Source organism: Pleurodeles waltl, chromosome 8, assembly GCF_031143425.1.
Source record: "Pleurodeles waltl isolate 20211129_DDA chromosome 8, aPleWal1.hap1.20221129, whole genome shotgun sequence".
NCBI lineage: Eukaryota > Metazoa > Chordata > Amphibia > Caudata > Salamandridae > Pleurodeles > Pleurodeles waltl.
Genome location: NC_090447.1, coordinates 1301077843 through 1301095474, shown reverse-complemented (window position 1 = coordinate 1301095474; position 17632 = coordinate 1301077843). Strand labels below are relative to the sequence as shown.

The following is a 17632-nucleotide window of genomic DNA, read 5'->3' as shown; positions in this document are numbered from 1 at the left end:
ATAAATTGACATAATTAGCAGAATTTGGGTACTAAACCCAGTTTATGCTTAAGATGTAATTTCAATATGAATTGCAGTGTGCGCTAACTATACAATGTTTTGAATAAAATATTCAAACAACCAACCACTTTGAATACTGTAGGCATTTATGCTTATGTATCTAATGTCACACAGTCGTTGGAAATATGAATGCTTCTTTTCTTTTCTCTTTTTGAATGTTTTTAATGTCATAAACTATGAGTCCCAGAGTGCCTCATAATGGCCAGTGTGACATAAAGGTATAAATAGTGACATGAAAGAAGGACTAACCAACTGTGAAGAAGCTGCCAGTTGCCTCTATATGAAATAAAGGAACAAATCGTGCCAGTCCACCAAGTACAGCGTGATCTTTTTGCAGCAATAACAATTGGAGGTATAGGGGATTTTTTAGAACTTGATGCACTAAAATTCTTCCTTCTCTTGGTTTGGCTTTTGGCTAACTTGTGCAGTGTCACAGTATAGTCTATCTATCTTAGTTTGGTTTGATGGGTCATAAGTAGGTGTGGAACAACCCATCTGGGGTCCTTTTCAATTCTGAAATCTGCTCTCATCCAGTATACTTATGTAGGCTGCAATTCCTACATTGGCTGCAAGTAGTAGGTCCGCACATGCACCTTGGTTGTGTGCTACATATCCCAATGCAATGAACACACTCAGTCCACTGGGAACACAGATGAGCACATCAGAAGCAGTGGGGGGGAACAGCAGTGCTTGCTGGCACAGGAGAGCTAAAACGTTGCACTGACCAGAGCATGTCTGTCACTTCTTTTTTGTATCCTTCATCATATCATGCAGGCTATAGATGCTCCCTCACTGCTTCTTGTTGCTTTGGAGTGTTTCCTCTCATTCACTCACACAGCTCTCCATGGACTGGCATTGGCTTCTCCACTTTTCCCTGGACCATCTGAGTGAGATGATGCCAAGTCATAGCGGTGAAACTTTGAACAGTGGTGCAACTGTCTGTTAAGTAGTTAATGACGAATTTCACAGTCATTAAAGTAACTCTGGTGTGGATATGTGCCAGTTCATAATCAGGTATGCATTGGCTGAAGCTTTCCCATGCTGGCACAGTGCTTCTTGCCAATCCAGTGCTGCCCAGGATAGCCCCCCACAGTCTGGCACCCATCACTCTAATTGTCGGGACCCACCAACCACGTACACACCAACTATGCGCACTATGCAAGAAAACCAAAAAGTGCCTTTGACCTAGGGAAAATAAAAAGTGAACTAGATTCTGTTTAAATGATTGACCATACTGCAGAGAAAGTAATCTGATGTGTACAGGGACCAATTAGTGTTGGTTAGAACAAATGTAATCCGCAGAGATAGCAGGAACTTCTGCTGATTGACTCGCCTTTCTAATTTAATGCCTAAAAGGCAAATGATCTACAACAGTGGTTCCCAACCTGCGGTCTGGGGACACCTTCGGGTCTGCAAAGTCTCGTCAGGAGGTCCGTGACTGCTTAGAAAATCAACTAATATTAACAGATTAATAAAGTGCATATGAATAAAGTGCCTAAATGTACAACTGAAAAATTTAAAAGGTACTGTAAATGTCAAGGAAATTGAAATTGGAGGCTAAAAATGAAATTAGTATCCACAGCTTGATTAGTGGGTGCAGTGCAGGCGCATCAAACAGAAAACACTATGGACGATTTGTAGCTTCAATTGAATTTAGAAAAGCTCCAACCTTCCTATTAAAATTAACATTTTTATTTTGTTTTATTTTTTTTGGTTGCAAATTAAACTATATTATCATTTGTTTGTATGTGTTTGATGAAATGCTTGTTTCTTTACTTTGTTCATCAACAACGTTTAGGCCTCAGTCCCCGGCTTCCAGTAAAGGCTCATTGGGGGGACCCTAGATTCCAATCATAATTCAATGGGGGTCCCTGGGTTCCAGTAATGATAAAGTGGGGGTCCACAGATGTCAAAAGTTTGGGAAGCACTGGTCTACAGAGCAAAACATTTTTACTAAGTGCAGTGGCTCAAAATTAGCTATAGTGAACATGGATTTACGAAATCTCAATTGCCAACATTGGTCCACTTCAATTGTATAAGAATTGGCATTTTTAAGCATGTTATGGAATCTTTAGTGGCTTATAGAATAAACAAAGCTGACTTTTTGGGTTGTCACCTGTAGGGACACACAGGAATATGATAGTCTGTGATATCATTCTCACAATTATCTCCAAATGACTGCAACTATGTACTCACGGTTTACATAAAGATTTTGCCACATCCTCACATACCATAGAAATATTGAGATACTCATGTACAAGCTCTATAGACCATAAGTAGTCAAACTGAGTGTTGGAAAAACTGGGCATACCATAATGCATGATTTACTGTGCTAGATGATCTATCTCTTGAGGAATGCGTAATTGGTGTTACTAAGACAGCCCTAGGAAATTTAAGATCAAAACATGGATCACTGGGAACCTCGCCAAGCTATGAGTTTTTGAGGATATTTTACTAATTTTTCAAGGTAAATCAGGGAATGGCATTCATATATTTATTCATTCATAAAGGTAGACCAGCAAGTCTCGGGATTTGTCAAGTTTTCATTCACTGGAAGCAAAAAGTCCAGCATGAGAACAATCCACACTTAAAATAGTTTCTAAAAATTGTAAAGTGGTGTGGCGTCATTGCTGAAGAATGAATAGACATAGGCAGAATAATTTTGTGTTTTAGCCCTTTTTTCAATGTTTTTTGGGGCATTTGCTTCTTGGTATGATCGGAGAGAGCAAGAACATTCATGGATGAATACGATTATTAAAATATGTACATATAATGAAGGGTTGGGGCAACTTTTGCTCCACATGACTCAAGTAAATAAGGAAATCACCTGCATTTATTTTGTTTAGGATAATATTAATGCACTGATACTGGGGACGTAAGCTAATGCCCATGCTGGCATGAAGTTTCCAAACAAATACCATCAAACAATGCCACACACTTGCCATGTTCACTCAGTAGGCAGCTTCCTTTCATCCAGTTTGAATTCAACAAACCCTCTCCTCCCAGGTGTTGTTAAAGGTCAGCAGGAGAGGGCTTGGGAGAATGATTCTCTGGAAAGGTTGGCAATTAAGTGAGGGTAAGGGGATGCATTGATTACTTGCAGATTGTTTTGTATTTTTTCATTTTTTCAAAAAACACTTTTCAGAAAAAAAATGCCATTTTGAAAAGATAAAGGTGATCCATGCTTGAATAAAGAGGTATTTAATAATGTTTCATGCCCTATTAAAAGGTAACCTTTTATTAATGTGAAGTATTCCACTTGAAGAGGCTTGAGGTCAGATGAGGTCTTACATTAACAGGATAGAAAGCTTGTAAGAGTGAACAAGTCTGCTCTTACAAAAGGGACTATGGCCCGAATTGGCAGTGCTAAAATGCACCAAAACATATCAAATAATGGTGAATCATGACTGTTAAATGGCTTATAGTCAGCCTGCTTATGCACAGAAAAGCTGCAGAATAGAAACCTACTCAACGTCGTTTAATTCTTATTTAAACAAAATGGCAGTAGATAGCGGTAATTTGCGACCATTCACATTGCAATACTGAGCATTACAGAAGCAAAATCAACTCAAACGGGTTGTTAAATTGTACATCTCCACATGGATATAACAGCCATACCTTTTTGATAATATTTTGAATTGTGAGTCCACCGGAATCCAGTGCAGAGGCCAAAGTCAGTAAGTTTTATATGCCCATCTAGGTCTATAAGGATATTGTCAGGCTTGATGTCTCTGTGGATAAATCCCATCTTGTGCACGCTCTCTATGGCCAATGTAAGTTCTGCAATGTAAAATCTGGCGAGAGGCTCATGGAACACCTCCATTCTCATCAGCAGGCTCATCATGTCTCCACCAGGTATGTAGTCCATCACAAAGTACAAGTTCTCCTTGTCTTGGAAAGAATAGTAAAGTTTCACCACCCACTCATTGTCTGCCTCTGCAAGGATGTCTCTTTCCGCTTTCACATGAGCCACCTGGTTACGATTCAAGACATCTTTCTTCCTCAAAGTTTTCATTGCATAGAGGGCATGTGTGTCCACTTTGCAAGCCAAGCACACTTCACCAAATGCTCCAATTCCCAATGTTTTGATCTTAACAAACATAGATTTATCCATTTTAGCCCGTTTTAATCTATTGTAGTTGGACTCTTTTTGGTAAAGGATTTTCCTCATTTGTTTCTGCTCTGCTTCACAAAGGCGTGCCTTTTAGGGAGAGAAAGAAGATGCAATTAACATAGGAGATCACAATACTAAAAGGAATGTAGTTTGAAAGGATTTTTTTAGGGCGAACCAAATAATTGTTGCTGAAAATAGGGAATGACTGTTAACAGGGAGACAGGTCATCTCAAACATTGAAAAGCAAAGGAAAAAAGATTAAATGGCCACTATACAGAAGGAATCTTTATTTAAGGAAAAGCAACTGGGATCGTCTATTGGCGGTGGACGATGGGAGGACACAACCCGTGATGTGCATAAAGTTGTAGGTTTCGCACAGGATTTAAGAGAGATCCATATTTCGTCTGCAATTATTCCATGGAACTGGGTGGGCAAAGTAATGGGTATAAATAATATTAGCATTAGCCTCCCATTTGTCCTGTTATTTGGGGATTATACCTTTTGACAATTTCACCAGAGCTGTACTTCTTCCTCCACTCTGGTTTGGTCTGTGTAGTGAGTTTTAAAGCATCCCTACATTTACCGAGTGAGGAATGTGAGTGATTATTCGCCACTTAGGTTGGAGTCAACCGCTACAAACCATTGCCAGTGGCTGAAACGAGCATTGTGTATCTCTATTTTGAACTAATGGCTCCTCCTTTGTTTTGTCATGAGATGGAATGAAATACATTAGACATTTAACCCTCACCTAGGAGCCTTAAAGGAATTGGTGATCAATTGATCACCAACTTATGACATTTTAAAATTACTGAAACATTTAATCCTTTATAAACTAACAACTCTCGGTCAATACTCCCCATTACTTACACCAACCACACACAGGCACAGCCATCCCTTCCCAATAATATAAGACTTCTGTTAACACAGTACCATTCATCCAGAAATCGGCCACGAACACACCTGATTCAGTTCTTGTTCTTTTTATTTAGAGTTTTGGTCGTAATAATTTCATGAGCGAATAGGTAAAACACAACTGTTGCAAAACTAGTCGAGGAACAGAGTATTCGGGAGCACTCGTGCACTTTTAGCCAATTACTTAATCAGCCATAGAGGCAACATTTTAAAATAGAATCTTCAATGGCCTGAAAAGCATTCCTTTTGGTAATCCTTACCTATTACTGCTAAAAGGCTCCAAATCATTGATGCTATTCAAATGAATAAAGACATTTGTGTATCAAGAAGGTAGCGGTTTAAGTCCCATTTCATATCCCTGACATGCAGTTCTTCTTGCACTAGATTTGGTTCCGTGCCTTTATCTCCTAAGCACAATGTTAAAGGATGAAGTGGGGCCTACATGAAGTAAGACTTTGGGATTGAGGATTTGGGTGTAATAGTGCGGGGTTGGGTATATTTTTCTATTCTAGCAGCCTGCGGTTAAAGCCATACTAAAAAATATTATTTCACAATTAGGGGCCTCAAACACAGAAAAGGTAAAGGGAAGAATGCCTAAAAATAGTCTGTGCCACTGGCAATTGCCCCACGTAGCATTCTAACTCCTTGCTTTTCACCCACTGTGTTTGGACAAAGGCCCACCGTATGCAGATCAGTACTGAACCTGCTTCTCATGGGGACGGTACAAAATGAACTGCCAGGCCAGGCCTCAATTCAGAAGGCAACACAAGTAACCCCAGACCGGTCTCAGCCGTACTAGGCATCTTCAGTGAGGTATAGCTTGGATCCTGTGGCCCACCAAGCAAGAGATGCACTTCTGGGTATACGTTTGGCCACTTAGGGTGTTACATCAAATGCAGAATAGGTGATGAGTGGAATGCATGCAAATAGTCTGAAACACTGGCAATTGCTCTGGGTAGCATTTCAACTTATTTTTTTGTCCACTGTGTCACTCTAGAGCGAGGCCTCCCTTTTGCAGACAGTGCTCACCCTGCTCCTCAACAGTCCACTCGAACTGCCAGGCTGCCTCACTACTTGAGGAATTGCTACTGGTTTAGACTATCTGCGAGCTGGAGAACAAAAAAGAAGAAGTACGGCACAAAGGGGGATATGAGGTTCCCCCTACAAACCTCCTATGGAGGGACCCTTTGGTCCCTGCCCAGGGAGCGAGCATTGCTCTTGAGAAACCATCCCCTTTCCCTGGACCCTAGTGATTGCAACTGCCAGAGTTAGACCACAAAAGTCATGGTATTTTTTTCAGAGATTTACCCCTTACTGTTGCAAGAGAAAAAGGCAGAAACCACATTTACATGGTGCCTGACCCCATGCAAATGCATTCCCTACATGTAGTGCTCGTAAGGGCTGTCTACCGGTGGAGCCTTCCGTTCAGATTATCTGGGCTGTGCATTTTGAACAATGTAAACCGCTTTGTATTGTGGTGAGGAGATGCATTAGAACAGACAGACATAGATGCAAACGACTACAGAGTCACGTTGCCAGATGACAAATCCAGGTGGCGAGGTTCTGCACACTGTAGGCTGGAGTCTGCTCCCACTTCAGCAGAAATGGAGGGAGAAGTCCAAGCCCACAAATGGTTGTTCAGGAAAGCTTCCCTGTGCAATGTCATGCTGAGGTGCATTTCGAAGGAAGGGAGTCTGGGGCTCTAAGAAGAATTGCTTGTTTCTTCATCTGTAGTGACTAGTGGACCCTCCAGAGAACCAAGAGCAGGAAGTGGTTACCAAATACTCCTCTTCATTAATTTTCTCACATGTTTTGGAGCTGGCTCCAGATTGTAAGGCCATTTGAAGGTAGTCTGCCTTTGATTCTGTTTCTGGTCAATATAATCCCTGTCTTAATGAGGCACAGCTAACTCACCCTTAACAAACATAAATGTGCTGTGGGCACTATGAAACTCTATTGTGGGAACTCAGTACAATCCTGTTTACAATTTAACACAGGTGCTTCTAGAGAATAGTAAAATGTTGCATATTCACCCAAACACACACACACACACTCTCTCTCTCTCTCTCTCTTTCTCTCTCTCTCTCTCTCACTCATTAGGTCCATTTGTTTGCTCCCAGAAATGTCACCTTCCTCATCTGCCAAAGACACTGTTTGGGATCACACAGCCTTCGGATATCTCAAGGGTATAATACTAAAAACGTATCTATTTGTTTTTATTTATTTATTTGCAATTTGCTGGACATCACACAAGGCAGGAAGGTATCTTTTCAAAGTGGAGATGTATAAACACAAAATTGGAATCCTTGGCTCTACTACTGGGATTCCTACTCTCTCCCTATAAACCAGTCTGACAGGATTGACAGATGTTTGGATACCCCAAGGTTTTAGGGCCAGGTGTACAACCGTTTTTAGCAGTGGCAAATGGAGATTCAGCCCGTTTGTGAGCGCTAAAACGGCCTCTGGCATGTACAATCCCTATTTTGTGAGTCAGTAACCTTTTCCTGCCTCATTAATATTGATGAATCAGGTCAATTTCCACCCCATTGAGATTCACTAAATGTGTCTGTGAAACATTAGTACATTTCCTTTTGCAACTCACAAATTGCGAGTCGCTAAAATTCCAATTTGGGAGTCACAAATAGAAATGGTCATACAAAATGCTGTTTCAGAACTCTAGCAGCAAAATAAAGTTTATCTGTCTGAATAGGCCCAGAGAGTATACGAAAATAATGGACTGGAATGCTGTTGATTAGAATTTTTCTGACACCTGTAACAAAGTCAAAGGAAAAGGGGTCTAATACCACTCATGAATATCTAGATACTGTGGAGAAAAACAAGCTCATCATTATTTGGAAGTCCACTGAGACTGGAAGCCCACTTAAAGTGAAATACAGCAATGGCAAAACAAAGAATCGAGTGCAATGAAAAAACAAATGGTGGGAAGTACTGACAGACACGAGTCTAAGGTCTTTATTTTTCATTTTAATAAGCTGTGATACCAGCCCTCTGTATTGCACTGGGCAGTGTGGACAACATGGCTTCCCTCCGTGACGCTGTTGGTACTTTGTGTCAGTAGAACTATAACAAAATGTCACTTTCTTGGCATCATGAGTAAATGTACCCATATAAGTAGTCCACCATGTTGGGAATATTAGTTTAGACTCGTAAGTGATCCCTACGTAAAGAATGCAACGTGGAATAAATATGCCTGGGCTCCCTCCATTCAGCCGTGGGTTTAAACACATCCTGAAGTAAACTGCAAGCACGAAAATAACTCATAAAAAGATCTAAAGGGCGTGTTCAGGCACTTGAGGGACTATAAGAAAGGTAAGGCTGGCCTCTAGGAGTGCTGCTGAAGTAGCTGATATGTGGCACTGTTATATCGTGTTTCTTCCCCAATAGCACATCCATGAATACAAGAGGTGTTGACAAGACAACTCATTTTCACTAGTGCTACGTTCAGCAGTCTGAAACTTTACATTTATGAGATCAGGTGAGATACTGCTGGTGAGTGGTAATTACTAACCTGCCTTCAGTCCACTTGGGACAACATTAACAGTTTGTACCATGGAATTCGCTGACGTCAATGAAACTAGTTAACAAAACGCATTCTTTGAGTCATGAGAAGGGCTGCTTTATAAATTCTGACATTTTCAGCATGGCCACAGCATGCTCAGGCAAAAAGGGCTGGTGGGGGGAATTAGAACAGTTCCTAAAATTCCTATGCACGTATATCGACTTTAGCCTCACACAACGGCATGGAGATGTTTTGGGGTGAATTGGACTCTAAGGGAACAGCAGAGCCTCACATTAGAGTGGGACTGAGTCAAACTTAAGAATGCAAACTCACTTCCAGCCAGCCCCAATGGTCCTGCAGACCTTTAAGGTGTCTAGCCCCTGGAGATTACTAATGTTTATGGTAAAATAAAATACTTTAGGTCTGATCCTTATCTCACATCTACAGAGTCATGGGAATCACATACTCTAGACCACGGACAATGATTTTTCAAAGGTACCACAGCCATTGTGAGAAATCTTCATCCCTCATCCACCCATCATTCCTTATCACTCATCAACCATTCATCATTCCTCATCCATCATTCATATAACATGCATCATCCCTCATACATTTCCCATCATCCCTCTTGTAGGAAGTTGGCTCTGTATGTGCTATTTCAAAGTAAGGAATAGCATGCACAGAGTCCAAGGGTTCCCCTTAGAGGTAAAATAGTGGTAAAAATAGATAATACTAATGCTCTATTTTGTGGTAGGGTGGTCGAGCAGTAGGCTTATCCAAGGAGTAGTGTTAAGCATTTGTTGTACATACACATAGACAATAAATGAGGTACACACACTCAGAGACAAATCCAGCCAATAGGTTTTTGTATAGAAAAATATCTTTTCTTAGTTTATTTTAAGAACCACAGGTTCAAATTCTACATGTAATATCTCATTCGAAAGGTATTGCAGGTAAGTACTTTAGGAACTTCAAATCATCAAAATTGCATGTATACTTTTCAAGTTATTCACAAATAGCTGTTTTAAAAGTGGACACAGAGCAATTTTCACAGTTCCTAGGGGAGGTAAGTATTTGTTAGGTTAACCAGGTAAGTAAGACACTTACAGGGCTTAGTTCTTGGTCCAAGGTAGCCCACCGTTGGGGGTTCAGAGCAACCCCAAAGTCACCACACCAGCAGCTCAGGGCCGGTCAGGTGCAGAGTTCAAAGTGGTGCCCAAAACACATAGGCTAGAATGGAGAGAAGGGGGTGCCCCGGTTCCGGTCTGCTTGCAGGTAGGTACCCGCGTCTTCGGAGGGCAGACCAGGGGGGTTTTGTAGGGCACCGGGGGGGACACAAGCCCACACAGAAATTTCACCCTCAGCAGCGCGGGGGCGGCCGGGTGCAGTGTAGAAACAAGCGTCGGGTTTGCAATGTTAGTCTATGAGAGATCTCGGGATCTCTTCAGCGCTGCAGGCAGGCAAGGGGGGGATTCCTCGGGGAAACCTCCACTTGGGCAAGGGAGAGGGACTCCTGGGGGTCACTTCTCCAGTGAAAGTCCGGTCCTTCAGGTCCTGGGGGCTGCGGGGGCAGGGTCTCTCCCAGGCGTCGGGACTTTAGGTTCAAAGAGTCGCGGTCAGGGGAAGCCTCGGGATTCCCTCTGCAGGCGGCGCTGTGGGGGCTCAGGGGGGACAGGTTTTGGTACTCACAGTATCAGAGTAGTCCTGGGGTCCCTCCTGAGGTGTTGGATCTCCACCAGCCGAGTCGGGGTCGTCGGGTGCAGTGTTGCAAGTCTCACGCTTCTTGCGGGGAGCTTGCAGGGTTCTTTCAAGGCTGCTGGAAACAAAGTTGCAGCCTTTCTTGGAGCAGGTCCGCTGTCCTCGGGAGTTTCTTGTCTTTTCGAAGCAGGGGCAGTCCTCAGAGGATGTCGAGGTCGCTGGTCCCTTTGGAAGGCGTCGCTGGAGCAGGATCTTTGGAAGGCAGGAGACAGGCCGGTGAGTTTCTGGAGCCAAGGCAGTTGTCGTCTTCTGGTCTTCCTCTGCAGGGGTTATCAGCTAGGCAGTCCTTCTTCTTGTAGTTGCAGGAATCTAATTTTCTAGGGTTCAGGGTAGCCCTTAAATACTAAATTTAAGGGCGTGTTTAGGTCTGGGGGGTTAGTAGCCAATGGCTACTAGCCCTGAGGGTGGGTACACCCTCTTTGTGCCTCCTCCCAAGGGGAGGGGGTCACAATCCTAACCCTATTGGGGGAATCCTCCATCTGCAAGATGGAGGATCTCTAAAAGTCAGAGTCACCTCAGCTCAGGACACCTTAGGGGCTGTCCTGACTGGCCAGTGACTCCTCCTTGTTTTTCTCATTATTTTCTCCGGCCTTGCCGCCAAAAGTGGGGCCTGGCCGGAGGGGGCGGCCAACTCCACTAGCTGGAGTGTCCTGCTGGGTTGGCACAAAGGAGGTGAGCCTTTGAGGCTCACCGCCAGGTGTGACAATTCCTGCCTGGGGGAGGTGTTAGCATCTCCACCCAGTGCAGGCTTTGTTACTGGCCTCAGAGTGACAAAGGCACTCTCCCCATGGGGCCAGCAACATGTCTCGGTTTGTGGCAGGCTGCTAAAACTAGTCAGCCTACACAGATAGTCGGTTAAGTTTCAGGGGGCACCTCTAAGGTGCCCTCTGGGGTGTATTTTACAATAAAATGTACACTGGCATCAGTGTGCATTTATTGTGCTGAGAAGTTTGATACCAAACTTCCCAGTTTTCAGTGTAGCCATTATGGTGCTGTGGAGTTCGTGTTTGACAGACTCCCAGACCATATACTCTTATGGCTACCCTGCACTTACAATGTCTAAGGTTTTGTTTAGACACTGTAGGGGTACCATGCTCATGCACTGGTACCCTCACCTATGGTATAGTGCACCCTGCCTTAGGGCTGTAAGGCCTGCTAGAGGGGTGGCTTACCTATACTGCATAGGCAGTGAGAGGCTGGCATGGCACCCTGAGGGGAGTGCCATGTCGACTTACTCGTTTTGTCCTCACTAGCACACACAAGCTGGCAAGCAGTGTGTCTGTGCTGAGTGAGAGGTCTCCAGGGTGGCATAAGACATGCTGCAGCCCTTAGAGACCTTCCTTGGCATCAGGGCCCTTGGTACTAGAAGTACCAGTTACAAGGGACTTATCTGGATGCCAGGGTCTGCCAATTGTGGATACAAAAGTACAGGTTAGGGAAAGAACACTGGTGCTGGTGCCTGGTTAGCAGGCCTCAGCACACTTTCAATTGTAAACATAGCATCAGCAAAGGCAAAAAGTCAGGGGGCAACCATGCCAAGGAGGCATTTCCTTACACCTCTCCTCACCTGCCATCCATCATTCCTCACCCTTTATCCATCATCAATCATTCCTCATCCATTGTTTCTCATGTATCATGCATCATCCCTCATTCGTCATTCATCATCTTGATTTGTCATCTGTGGTCCATCATTCCTCATCCATCATCCGTCATCCTTAGTCCTGTCTCCTCATTTCAAGAGTAATGATTAAATGGAGAACTGACTATCTTCTAAAGCAGACACATTTCTGTTCATTTTAAGACATCTGCATCCCTCATTCAGCAACCCTCACTCCTCATCCCTTGTCACTCATTTCTTATTCCTCACACCTCTGCCTCACTCATTCCTCCACCAGTGGTGAGCGATGATAGTCATGCCCAACCTAGGCAAGCATTCCATTCTGGACAATATTCATATGAACAAAGAAGCGAAGAAAGCAGCTTTACTTTATTTTTTTGGTCTCATGCATTCAGAAAGCAGATCCAACACTATTTTAAAAATATTTTCAACAGATGAGCGAGCCATACTCAAGGAAAACATCTGAAACACTCTGACTTAGGCGTGGGATGTTCGCATACCCAAAGCCCTTTGTGTCACTTTGGTTCTTATTCCCATATGGGTATGTTGCTTTATGCTTTGCCTTATTATTTAGTAATATAATGTTCAGCACACACTCTAACCATCCTTTTCAGTGGTAACAATACAAGGCATTTTGTTCTGATTTATTGAGTACACTCAGAAAGGAAATGTTGGCTAATTTGGAAACAAAACAAAAAGGACAGTGTAAAGCCGTGCATTGGTCAGGTTTGTTTGACTGAAAATATTTTTTCAGAGTGCTAATTAATGATATTTTCTTAAACTATTGCTTTAAACCCATAGCAATTTTGTCCCACAAAATAACCAAATAGTAAATTATTCAGTATGGTGAATATGAAAATTACTCCAAGCATTGGATGCTTGGTTATTCTGGGCAAATCTACTAACATCAGCACGTTCACTTATCACCAGAGGGGGGATTAATAAGAAGTGAGGGATGAGGACTGAGAGCTGAGCCATGAGGAGTGAGGGATGCAAGTGAGGAGTGACAATGGATGAACGATAATGTATGATAGATGAAGAATGAGGATTGATGGACGAGGGATGATGGACGGAAAAGATGGATGAGGTTCTCCTTGAAAGGACGATGAATGAATAAGGGAAGTTTTAAAACACAGTTTTCCTTTCCTGCACCACAGTTTCAACAGTTTATCATTGTTATGGCTCGAGTACATGCACACATCTCAGTACACATTCAAAGTCAACTACCACTATGTTATGAAGAGAGTAGGCTGCTGTGATTGCACGGGAGGTCTGTTAATCTAAAATGGTTATACATTAAATTAGTGACTTCAATCTGGTGGAGATTTCTCATCCATTTATACAGTTATAATATAATAAATAAAACTTACTTTTGCCATCTCTTGCTCTAGCTGTAATCTTCTGTTCATCTTCTGATGGTAGGTCTTAAGGACATTTTCCACATGTTGCTCCATGTAAAACTTAAATGCAAATGGTGAATAGCTCTTAATCCGTGACTCTCTCTTTTCCTCATCCCTCCCATTTTTTCGCACAGGAACTGGGGATGTTTGAATCTGTTTTTTGTCCTTCCCCACTTTCTCAGCTTTGGAACTCTTGTTAGACTTCTCGCTTTTTGGACTGGTATCTTCCTCTGCTTTGCTGCATGGCAGGTTATTTCCAACTCGCATACTTTGCTCCACTCCTGTACACAAGTTGTTCATGTCATACTGCTCAGTGCTGTTCTGCAGCAGCAAGTGCTTTGGGTATGGTGGAGGGGGACACCTCTGATCCTGGTTCCCAAAGTCAACCTCTAGCCCATAGGCGCTTGCTCCTCCCACAGGCAGTGCGTGTGGGTCCATCATTTCTAAACTGTCCATAGCCTGTGGTTGTGCAGCCATCCAACCAGGGTGGGTGGGTCCAACAGCAGTTTGTGGCTCTGGCCTCATCACCCGCATGCTCTTAACAGGCTGCAGTATGTGAGCTGCACTCACTGCAGTTATGGCATTTGGAGCAGCCATGGAAGGGTCAGGCTTGTTTGAGGGAGACTGTCTCTTGCAGATGGGAACCTGTTGCTGCTGCGGGTTATTAAAGGAGTTTGTTCTACTTGGCACCTGGGCCTCTGCTCTGAAGGACACATGCTGACGGGAGGATGTCTCCATAGCAGGGTTTTGCAGTGAGTCTCGCCGAGATGAGTTGGCTGACCACTGCTGAACCTGGGCGTTGCTAAGGTCATACAGGTCCATGTTAAGGCTATTTCTTGATGGAGTTAACAGAGTCTGGGGAGTATCTGAAAAATCATTTGCATAAGTGGATCCTCGGGTTATCACATGCATAGGATGAGACGAAGGGCTTGTTTGTTTGTGATGAGAGTGTGGCAAGTACATGCCAGTTTGTGCCTGTTGAAATGTGTGACCAGAGCTATTCGCAACCACAGTCCCTTTATTTGGAAGAGTCGTATACCCTGCCTCTTGTTGTAACTTATTTTGAAAAGATGGGCTACGCTGAACTCCATAGCCGATTGGTTCCCTAGGCACCACCAAGTGCTGCCTACTATAATGAGGACTGTTTGACCCATGGCTGCTGGGAAGCTGTAGGGGCGGACTACTATGGTTAGGGGGCGCATAGTTCATCACAGAAGTCTCCATGGTGCTTGAGTAACCTTTTTGTTGAAGAGGATGATTGCCAGGTGCATTATGTGGTCCTACACCAGAGGCTCTTTGTACCAGAGGATTCATGGCCGAGGTTTGAGAGGCAGAACGTAAATAGTCCATAACGTAGATAGACCTAGGAACATCACCCAGAACATTTGCACCATCCACAGCAAAGCTTGTCCCGTCATAGGGTGCACTGACCATCTGGTGATAGGGCTGGAACGGCTCATTGGATCCTTCAAAGCCTGGCCTGTGTGCTACGTTATTTGACACAACGCCTTTGCCTGTAGAATAAACACAAAATCAGTGCACATTTATAAATGAGCAGTAGACAATATGACAAACATTCATGGACAGCTGTGGTACTTTGCATGGAAAATTATAAGTAGGCATTAAAGCATAATGTTGTATCACAACAAAAACATTTGCAGTTAAGGAAGTTTGAGGGGTATATTTTTTTTAGGGGCGAGTGAAAGCGGTCCGTCCTCTGTTGTAATCTGTCTCTGGGCTTCTAACCATGCCCATGTCATGTTAGTCACTTTCATTGTTTTGTGGGCTTGCCTTTTAAAATCTGCTTGCTTTCATTAGTGAAAGGCATGCATACGTCATGCCTTTTCCAGTGTTTAGCCCTCTTCGAGCGCATTGACCAACTACTGAAAACATACACGGCTCGATGTTTTCCACCTGGTTTCTGGATTACTTTTTCTCTTTATTTCGCAGCGCAATCTCGCTGGACAGTAGTCAAGCACTTTACCTGACATCTATCCTGTTATATAGGTAATTACACTTTTGATGGTTAACTAGATAATTGCACTTTTGCCAGTTAGATGGATAATTGCACTTTTGCCGATAGGTTTCACTGCAAGCGAACTTTTATTTTTCTTTGTGTGTCTGCTTTGCGCTGATGGCAGCCATCGGCTCACTTATGTGAATCTTTTACTTTTCAGTTTATATGGCAAGAAAAGTCTGGTTATTTATGTGAAACTGTTTTACTTTTCATTTTCAATTTATGTGGCAAGAAAAGTCCTGTTAGGAGTTCACAATGCTAATAGCCCCAACTCGAGCAAACGCGAGACCCATTTAATTGCAAATGCTTGTTATTGATTGTGGTTGGAAATACATTTAGGACCAATTGTACAAAGCTTTTTTCTCGTCGCAAATGGCCTGATTCGCAGAATTACGCCGTTTGCGATGAGCAAAAAGCATTCAGCGATGCACAAACCCAATTTTGCGATTTGGTCTTTACTGAATTGCAAATAGGGTTTGCGAGTCGCAGTTAGGAAGGGATGTTCCCTTCCTAATTGCGAGTTGCAGTGCCATATATGATTGTTTGTGACCGTGAATACGGTCACAAAACAATCGCAGTTACAACTAATTTCAACTTGGTGCTAACCCATCCGCAAATGGGAAGGGGTCCCCACATGTCCCCTTCCCCTTTGTGAATGGTAGCGAAAATATTTTTTCAGAGCAGGCCCTGCTCTGAAAAAAAGAAAAAAAAAAGTTTCATTTTTTGTTTTTAAATGGAAAACGAGATGCATTTAAAAAATAAATCTCTGCTTTATTTAAAAGCAGTCACAGACATGGTAGTCTCATTCCCTATTTTCAGCAACAATTATTTGGTCCGCCCTAAAAAAATCCTTTCAAACTACATATTGGGTCATTCTCTATCATAAGTATATTTTTAGCCTTTGCCACTATGTTCTGCAGGATGGTACCCCTGATGGATTTCGTGCTTCACCTGGCTCTTCTCTGTCAGTATGGGCTGGTCTATTAACTTCATACCTGTCTCACCTCCATGGAGTCAGGCACGCCCTCCAACTTATGGGCTATCGACGAGGACAATTTGCATTTTAGCACATTGTGTGTGCACAATGTGTATTGCATCCTTATTTAGGACTTTAATTTCCACACTACATTCCTTTTCCTTATGAACAGGACAGGAGTTCATTGAAGGCTCTTTCATTCTACTGTCTACACCATTCATATGGTCTTTGCCCCTCGAAAACTATTCGGCATTATCTACTTTACCATCTAGCTTATTCTGTTCCTGTCCTAATTTAAACTCCTGCACTTTATTTCCTTATCAGCAGCAAATACAGAAAATAACCAACATAGAGGCATTTCTTATTTCTCTGTAAGAAAGGCCTTGATTTGTTTTCCTCTCTTCTGTTATGCGGGCTATAGTCCCTGAAATTCCTTTATTAATTCACTCAATTTTAATAGCTGGAGAAGTATAGAGGCTCTGGAGCCTGCAAACGTCATCCTTCACATGGGTTCCTGTGCCTTCAATTGCAAGGTCCTGTATCAACCAGGTGGTTGCACGTATCTTTCCAAACTTTTAACCTATATGATCCCTATCAGCATTATCCCGTCTTCATCATATCTTATGCACATAAGGTTTCCTATTTCTGCAATCATTATGTTGACCATCACCCACTCTGATTGCCCAAATAATTGCTCTTAAGTTGTTCAATACTTTTATCACTATTGTTCAAGTACTAACGCCCTATAGCGTTGTCATGTTTTTGACCCATCTGATACATGTTTAGGTTCAGCATAGCAGCGCGGAAGCACTGCTCTTCTCAACATACTGTAATCTATTTTGTGTGTTTTAATCATGCCCATCACTTTCATTCATTCCGTGGCTTGCCTTTCGAAAATCCTGTGATGTTGATAAATGCTTTACTTTTGACCCGCCTTGAGACTGATTGGTTACTGCCTTGGTGACTGACCCTGTTGCATTGATTATTGCACAATCGGGAAGGTACCTTAGTGTGGCGCACTATTTTTTGTTTTGCCTCGCCCCTTCGCTCATGGCGGTATGTTATTGCTTCGTCCTCCTTGGTTTCGGGCATCTTTGCGATGACTGCGGGAGCTTTTTTATTTTTTTGCATTTTTATGTAGCACAAACTCGACAAAAAGGTATTGGAGTGCTTTATTTATTTACCTTTTTGCAGTTTTATACAGCGCAAACTCAATACAAAGGTATTACAGCATTTTACATGAGCACCGGTTAAATT

General features: G+C 42.8%; 1 protein-coding gene across 3 annotated transcripts in view; it reads right to left on the bottom strand.

Annotated features, from left to right (window-relative positions):
• The window catches only part of LATS2 (large tumor suppressor kinase 2), a 141650-nt gene that overhangs the window by 19542 nt on the left and 104476 nt on the right, over nucleotides 1–17632 (bottom strand). For all 3 annotated transcript variants that reach the window (XM_069202265.1, XM_069202264.1, XM_069202266.1), the window contains 2 exons: nucleotides 13353–14896; nucleotides 3679–4261 (listed from right to left, as the gene is read on the bottom strand). In XM_069202265.1, coding sequence (XP_069058366.1) covers nucleotides 3679–4261; nucleotides 13353–14896 — 2127 coding nt within the window. The remainder of the gene's footprint in view (nucleotides 1–3678; nucleotides 4262–13352; nucleotides 14897–17632) is intronic.